Here is a 9124-nt window from a genome sequence, read left to right as displayed (position 1 = left end):
ATTGCTAAATTCGCTTTAGTATATGTATATCATATCATATCTCAATTATTATGTTGACTAATTGAATTATATCGAATGCGTACTTATTAAAAATTTCTAATACTTGTTAGATAATGCATTGAGAACTCTACTAAATGGACGCTGTCATTACTGTATGTTTTTCTTAATTGTGTAATATTGTGTTGTCAGATAATTCTCTGAACTGGATAAAATTACTGATCTTGTTGGTGTCCGTTAAAAAAAATATTTACTGTGTAAAGGTATTTGTATATTTCTATTTCATTTAATAAAGATGTCAAATGTCTTAATTCGAATTTTTAACTTACCATCAAATTCAGCTTTGAAACCACGATACCCTTCCGAGCGATGATTATTTACAAAAGTTAATAACATTCTGCTTGATTCTGAAGTGAGAATTTCATTGGCTACTTTTCCACAGAATCTACCAATTAGCGGAGATTTGAAAAAGTACCCATCCCTCACTTCTAAATAATCTGTTTGACAATTATTTGACTTAAATATATTCTAAAACAAAAAAGATAAACATATTAAATTCTGCTGCAAACTAATTTATACATTATATATTCTATATTTATATATATATATTATATATATTCATTTATATATACTTATATTATATATTATTCTATATTATATTGTATCATTCAAAAATATTACTATTATATATTGATTTTATTACTTCAAGTACTAACCAAATTTTCTAAACGCAGCACCACTCGTTCACCATGTGTTGCTGTAATGCGCCACTCACAATTCTCGGTTTCATTGGTTAGAGCACCGGCAGTGTAGTACGAGGGACTGGCAAAAATGCCAGTGTTCTCTTGAAAAGTTCGACCGCATTTTGGACATTTATAGAGCAAATTTGCCTGTGCAATATCACCTGCACTCAATCTTAAGCGTTGTCCTATCTCGGGTCGCTTCTTGCCCTTCACTTCGATTGGCAAAATTGTATCGAGATAACTGCCCTTGGAGAATGTATTGCGCGCATAATGCATTATAGAATCGTAGTCGTATGCCATACCTAAAGAGTCCACCTCGTCTGGTGTCAGTTTGTTGAAATTATAGTCTTGTCCTTTCATGATGTTATTGTGCTCGATGACGACATGCTTTTCGCGGTCGGGTCGAGTATGTTCGTGCCAAAAGCCCACAACGTGTCCCAATTCGTGTACAACAATGCCAAATTTATCACAGTTCCGGCCGATAGAAATGGCTTGTGGACCATTGCCACGTTTGCCAACAAAGGAGCAGCAACTGCAATTGTGCAAAAGACACAATCACATTCAAGACAATGATGAATAAAAAGTCAAAGTCAATATAATGAAAAAACAGAGGCGTAAATTTAGGAGCAAAATTATTTAAATGAAATTTATTATATAAATTCATTTTATGGTTTATATGGTATCTCTTAAATAATGTGTGCGTTAAATAGTCAAGAAAGTTTTAAGTGGAAGAAAGAAAAATTAACTCACCCACAACCGCGAACTGTGAATACAATATAATTCGGATGTACTTCCGGGTCACGCTCCACAAATTTGATGCATGTTGAGTTCTCCCAATGTCGCATTGCCTGCTTAAACAATGCCTTGTGCAAGCCACTGAAGTTACCATCAATTTCATACGGTATAACGCCATAATCCCAGACGCGTTCTTTTTTTGCTGTCACAGCGCGTGCCATGCGGTGATGGTGTTTCAAATGTTTAAAGTTTCTAAATATGGATTTTTGGTGACGATGAGTGGGAGGTGAAAGCAGTAGGCATATAGCAAGGATTGCAGTTAAAAAAAAAAACCAAAAAGATTTAAGTAAGCAAATTAAGAAGTTTATTTTTTGTGTAAAAAGTTATTAGATTATTGTTTTTCTTTCTTTTTTTTCTTTTTTTCTTTTTTTCTTTATTATTGAATTAATGAAACACAAACAAAAACTCTTCTGTGCTTTTATTTCAAATACTTTAAATGCAAAATAATGTTAAAATAAATTAACAATTTCAATTATGAAACATACTTTTTTGCTTTGTACAGATTTGGGTTCATGAATTCTGATTTTATGGAATTTATGTTATTTTCTCTTATTGCTTTTTAAGTAATAGAAACTTCTGAATCAAAAGTTGGTTTCGAAAGCGTTTTAAAATAAAGGAACAAAAAAGTTTCAAAAGTCACAGACCCGAAATTATATTCTGTGTATTTATTTGAATAAAAATTGAAATAAAAGTTTGATACTCAAAATTGAAATACGAAAACAGAAAAAGAAATTAACATTTGATGTTCATTTGTTCATTTTTAATCATCAGACTTTTTTAAAAGATTGATTGACTGACGGAGAGGGTTCACACCTCTTTTATAAAGTAAAGTATATAAATATACTAAATAAAAAAGTGCATATATATTTTAATGATCACATCTATGAACAAAATGTTAACATGTTGTAAAAAGCAATGCTGAAGAGGACTAATAATTAGCTACTATACGAACAAGATAATAATAATACTAAGAGAAAGAAAGCGTCGATTGTATGGATAAGAATGACCAGAAATTTGAAGGAACATGAAAAAGAATGCAATTAAAATGATGTAATCTCACTATAAATAAGAAGAAGCAATAAAAAAAGTAAGCCTTACAATAATTATAATTATTTTTATAATGTACGAGTATTATACATGTAATACATGTAATGTTATGTAATTATACATTTATTTTTATGCACAAATGTGTATCTTTAAAATTCATTTTACATATAATATCTTGTTTTATATTTTCAAAGAATGAAGAGATAGGATGACTGTCGTTAATCTTTCAAACAAAGATTATAGAAAGCGCATTATAATACTAGTTTTTCAATAATATTCATATTTTATAGTATATATGTTATACTCCAAAACCAGATGATGCCGTTTATCTTTTGTAGTAATATTGTTTTATTTTAATTAATTATTTTAAACGTAATGAATTATTTTAAATTGTATATTAAATTCTGCCCCCATTAGCAATTTAACTTGGACTAGACAAACCCCGGTAGTTCAGTGATTAACAACTATAACCATTGATACTGTGAGCCAAATTCAGATCCTGCTAAGTGCAAAAGTTTATACAATTTGTATATACAATTTAATAAACAATTTTAAATTGAAGTATTTTAATCGCAAGGAATTGTACAAACATGTAAAGTATATATGTATATAATATAAAGACAGCTTATGCATTTTGTAGCTCTAAAGATAAACGTAAATAATATACACTCGTAATTGAGATTTGAATCATATTTTTAATTCAATTTATTATCTAAATCTTCTCATTAAGTAATAATTATAACATTATTCAAATGTCCCTCGCCAGATATCTCACAGAACTAAATCTTTTTAATATAATTTTTGTTGACTTTTCGACACATAGGTGGTTATAACTCACGCATAGCGCCAAGTACACGAAAATTTGTATTCAAAGTGCCGAAAATTTGAGAATTGTCCGCATAAGCACGATCCCTTACAGGTCAAAGTCTCACCAAACCGGTATGTATACACGTCTAGTAAATTGCTTGTGCAACAAAGCCAGAAGAGAGCGTGTTCTTGTCTTGACAACTGCTGAAATATATATACTTCCTCACCCTCATATATATAATTTCACTCATAAAAATTTTGGCAAGCATGTGAATATAGTTATCATAGGCACCGGTTTCTATCCTACCTTCGTCATTTTCAAAAAAGTCTCTCACACTTTTGTACTAAATACCATAACATAATGTGACGTTAGGTTTTTTGTGGACATTCAATGCCCTACATGTGACAAATTTATTTGTTTATGTTCATCAAGTAAAGAGTTATTTGCCCAATTTTTTTTAATGTCTTTATAACACATTTAACGTTTGTTAAACGATCCATTTTGTAAAATGCTCCACCTTAAACATTAAAATATGTGATAACAGTTTTATTTGACTTATGGTATGAAAACAGTTCAGCTTAATTGGAACCACAACGCTTTATTATTACTATTAAGAACATTTTATATTACAATTTCAAATGATATTACCTATTATATGTATATACTTATCATAAAGTACTACTAGAAAGTATTAGTTACTAATATTGGAAAATATATGTAATAAGAAATTCCTGAAGAGAGTTTCTTAATATAATTCGGATATAGGTTAAGATCAGAATTAAAATTAATTTTTTTTTGATTTGGTACTGGGCTATTTTTTTGAATATAGATATTTTGCTCTTAATTTTTAGTTTAGGACCTGTGTTGTAAATGTAAAGGTTCTAGGTGGTTTTAAACCCTGAGGTTTTTCATTATTTATATACGGCATCACAATGGGCCAATAGGCCTAAGTGGATCCACTGGGGATCACCGGTATAACCTAACCTAATCTAAGTAGTAAATGTGAATATCCATTTTAAATCAAAAGTTTTCAGTTTAATTCAACTGGCGGATGCTCTATACCAAGTTATATTTTTATTTCATAACTCTTGAACTTTTATTATTAAAATTTATTAATAATTTTTTAATGTGTATCAGTTAATTACTTATTCACTCATGGTGGGTTAATGAAGAAATGTATATGCAATCAATTGTATAAAAATACAATTAAAAAATATTGTTTAAATTTTAAATTACTTTCGAAATTTTTGTTCAGATCATCTCACACATAAAATCAATGAAAACGAAGTAGGCTTTCCAGTGTTTAATCGGTGTCTACTTTCAAGTGTTCGAATTACTGTAAATTCAAATTTTCACATATTTCACATTCATTTGGAATATTTCTGTAACTTTTACTGAAATATAAAAAGTTGGTCAATAATAGTTATGGAAAACATATTCTACAGGGAAATAATTAATAAAAATATTTTACATAAAGTGAATGTAAATTTTCGTATGTTGAGTTTATAAAATCATATTTGCAAAATATTTCTAGTTTAGATTAAAGACTCAATTGTGCATATAATTAATATTAATTAATAATCAATAGTTGTAAATATAAAAGTAAATTTAAAAAACTAATAGCAGAGCTGGAAAGCATTTAGTCAGACAATTTTTACTATAACAAAATCATCTATTGCACATTATTTTAGTGCAAGTATGAAGCACAATATTTTTGTGCTGTTAATTTACAATGAAAAAAAACTTTTATGCAAAGAAACTATGTAGTTAAATATTGCTAAAACTTAATAAATAAAACAACTTAAATTCGTAATACGGCGTTCTAAATAATAATTGAGTGTAAAGTCTTACTGAAAATTATTATAAACTAATTTTTTTTGTATGACAATATTTTTTTGCGAAAAACAATTTTTAATCTATATATGGAAATTGTCAATAAATAATAATAATTACGTTATCATGTTGACTAATATGTTATATAATTCATGAAGAACACTCTTTCCAAGAGCCATCGTCTATATGTCAGACCATTAACTTTTACACTCACATATACACGTTCAAATGTATTAAAGCAAAGTATTATTATATACTTATTAATGTTATAATATACGGATAAAGTAAAAATAGAAACAGGTGCATGATTGAACTAGTGGAGATATTTTACAATATATAACACCAATGTTTCTCAATGTATTCTAGAGTACGCACCACTTAAGGCTTTAAAAAACTCAAATATTAAAAATTTATCCGTTTCTAATCTTTCTAATAAATAATTGTGCACTACTACATTATTTCTGAAGTTGGTAAACGGACTAACTTCTCGGCATTATTTCAAAGTTAACAATATCACTTTAAGTAAATTTCAAATCACACTTTTTGAGAAAGATTGTCTTAAATTATATTATATGTACATGTACATGAGACAAAAACTCGTTTTCCAAATAAAGTTATATTTACCAAGGTCTGATAGTTATTATTTTCCAAGGTCTAATAAACCAGATTAAGTTCTTGTTGCAGCATATCATTTATTGTATACCTTTTAGGATAAACCCAGTTTCAATATAACAACGCTTTAGCACATTATTTTCCAAAAATTTTTAAACATGTGTCTTAATATGAAAGACCAAATTATCCGCTTTTCAAACAATGAATTACTTAATCTTTTTTGAAGTTAAATAGTCTGTATTTAATATTTAATGAATTGAATTAATGAATTGAAACAACAAATAAACAATTTAGGTGAAAACTTATAAATTACAAGTTTTAAAAAATTATAAATAAAAGGAAATGTATGCAATAAGCCAAAAAATTTTTTTAAATAATTTTATATAAAAAGTAGTTACTAAAATAATAAAAATCATTTAATTTATATTTACTTACTCTGCATCTTCTAAATCAGTTTCCAACGATGTCTGCACCTCTGCAGTAATTGCATCCATGGTTGACTGACGTTTTGTTAGAACATCTAACTCTTCAGGATTTTCATTGGAATAATTAAAATTTTGTGCTATATTCTTTGGTCTATCAATTTGATGATATGTTGCTAAATCGGGTTCCCATGTACTTTTATTCTTTCGATTATTATTGAAACAACTTTTTTTATCTGGGATTTGTATTGATTTTCTTTGGTGCTCCACATTTCGATACCCTTGCACTGCATCTGTATATATAGGACGATTCAATTCCTCTATTAAACGTTTAAGTTTTGCATTATATTCAGTCCGCGCCTCAGAGCTACGACTAAAGAAAAAATTTATTTATTGAAAAGAAATTTATTGGAAAAAAGTGTATATTTTTCAAATAACTAAAATGTGCGAATTTTCACACCTAAGTGAATAAATCGCCTCAAGCATACAGTGATATACTTTCACATATAATAATTTTAGCATATTTACCGATTTTTGCGACCACGTCTATGACGTCGCCTTACAACTCCTTCGGCATGCAAAAATTCCACATCATCCATTTTCATGCCATTCCCACCCGCATTACTATAAACATTAGGTAATGTAGAACGTTGAGTTGGCAGTGAGGTTGGTAATATAACGACTTTACGTTCCGCCACAAAATTATTACCGGAATCATCTTCAATATCTTTTGTGTTCGATTGTATTTTACGTTGGTCAACATTACGATTATTCCATCCTGAGTTTGGTTTATTTAACTTTTCTTCTGTTTCACTAGCAACTTTACCACTGCTACTGATGCTGCTAGTTCTGTATTCCATTGGAATTTGTGGTGTTTTTATGTTAGCGCCGCCAGGCAATGCCGTTATTGCTCCGCCACTGCTTCCGCCGTTAAATCTTTGCTGTAGCAGTGCTGCATTATTGCCACCACTTACTTTGTTCTGCATTTCTGCTTCCTCGCTATCCAGATTGGCATTCAACTTTTTCTCCCGGAGTGCACTTTTTGTTTCGAAATATTCTGTATTTGTTGGATAGTAGGAGTTTTCTTTGGGTTGTCGGTGTGAACTTATGATTTCATTTTTCAAATTTCTTTTTAAATACTCGGAATTGAGTGAGTATTCTGCCAACTTAACTGGTTCATTGGCTGACTTTAAAATTAAAGAGAACATTAAAAAGATTTATTAATGTAAATAAGGAATTTTATATTGTTTATAAAATAAATCTAATAGCTCAACCGAAAACTAAACGAAAACAAAAACATTCAATTTACTGTAACAACAAAAAGTAAAACATTAGTTTAGAAAGAAAAGTCGGATTTCGCTATATTACAGTAACATATATATATATATACAGTCAGCGACAAAACTCTACATACACCCCCCATTTTTGCTAGCTCGTAAATCCAAGGACATAATAGAAAAAAGTAATGATACAGTTTTGTTTAGAACTGTTTTTTAATAATAATAAACAAAAGAAAATCCATTCATCAATATAAATTAACAAAGTTATTCGAAAAAAACCTAAAAAAATCATTGACAAAAGTCTACATACGTAATTTAAATGTTAAACGGGAAAGTACCGTTTTTCATATTTCATGCTTGTGGCATGAGTCATACATTTATATAATGCACTTAGTTGTGCTTTGAGAGTGGTATTTAATTGACACGATGGGTCCAAGAAAAGAATTTCAAGTGATATGCGAAATCTGGTTATTAAGCATAGAAATGAAAAAAAACTTTATGGTAAAAGTATCAAAATTAGTAAATTTGACTCGATCAACAGTTTAGACGATAATAAGAAATTATAAAAATACTGGTTCTCCTGAAAATAAACCTCGCAGTGGCCGCCCAAGGATACTCATACGTAGGGATGTCAGCTTGGTTTTAAAAGAAGTTAACAAAAATCCGAAAATAAGTGCCTTAAAATTAGTCGAACACATTGCTAATGCAACTAGGAAGCATGCCAATCTACGTCAAAGTTATTTTTCCTACTTCAGTTGCAGCTACGGCTCCCCAAAGCATAGCACTGCCACCACCATGCTTTACAGTTGGCATTATATGCTTCGGATTCAGTGCTGTTTTCGCTTTCCTCCAAACTTTAGCTCTCCAATCGCGTTCAAATATATTGAATTTCGATTCATCTGTAAATAAAACCTGCTTCCAGAAATCAAAATCCTTTTCTTTATATTGTTTGGCAAACTCTAACCGCAGCTTTCGGTTTTTTTCAGAAATTAAAGGTTCTTTGCGTGGTATTCTATCATGAAAACCGTGGCTGTTCAACGTTCTTTGTACTATACGTGGATTGACATGCTTTCCTGTTTCATTAGCAATGTGTTCGACTGTGGGGTTTTAATGGTCCATAATTTTATAAATTCAAACACATTTTTTTTATTAGTATAAAATTCAGTTATTTATTTTATTTATCATTTAGGATAAGTATATTGATAAACTTAGTGTACACTCTTTAAGATTACGTTCAGAACCAGACTGTCGTACAATTATATTTTTCATACCGATCATAGTTCGGTTTTACAATAATCTATTTTACATTTTATTATTTACTTAAATTCTATTGGTTAATATAATTCTTAGTTTCTATATACTTACGTCATTGGTCAACAATATCATTTCTTAATAGTTGACACACATATGGTGACCAACTGTAAAAGAGGGCAAATCATATTGCATGCACAATTGCTTGCAATATGATCCGCACAACACTTGACATATTTTAATGTGTTCTAGATTCCGAAATCCAAATTGCCAAGCACATGCTGAAGTAATTATACTTCGCTATGCACTAAAACGTTTGTCATAAAGAAATGACAA

General features: G+C 29.5%; 1 protein-coding gene across 1 annotated transcript in view; it reads right to left on the bottom strand.

The window, feature by feature from the left end:
- Positions 1 to 7465, bottom strand: part of LOC119688822 (tolloid-like protein 1) — an 8774-nt gene extending 1309 nt beyond the window's left edge. The window contains exons 1-5 of the mRNA XM_038103486.1: positions 6786 to 7465; positions 6271 to 6630; positions 1491 to 1727; positions 714 to 1272; positions 327 to 525 (exon numbers count right to left, since the gene is read on the bottom strand). Of these exons, the coding sequence (XP_037959414.1) occupies positions 327 to 525; positions 714 to 1272; positions 1491 to 1727; positions 6271 to 6630; positions 6786 to 7465 (2035 nt within the window). The remainder of the gene's footprint in view (positions 1 to 326; positions 526 to 713; positions 1273 to 1490; positions 1728 to 6270; positions 6631 to 6785) is intronic.
- Positions 7466 to 9124: the final 1659 nt, after the last annotated feature.

The sequence above is a fragment of the Teleopsis dalmanni genome, chromosome X (genome assembly GCF_002237135.1).
Source record: "Teleopsis dalmanni isolate 2A chromosome X, ASM223713v2, whole genome shotgun sequence".
NCBI lineage: Eukaryota > Metazoa > Arthropoda > Insecta > Diptera > Diopsidae > Teleopsis > Teleopsis dalmanni.
Note: the sequence above shows the minus strand (reverse complement) of the source record. Positions and strands in the feature narration are given on the sequence as shown.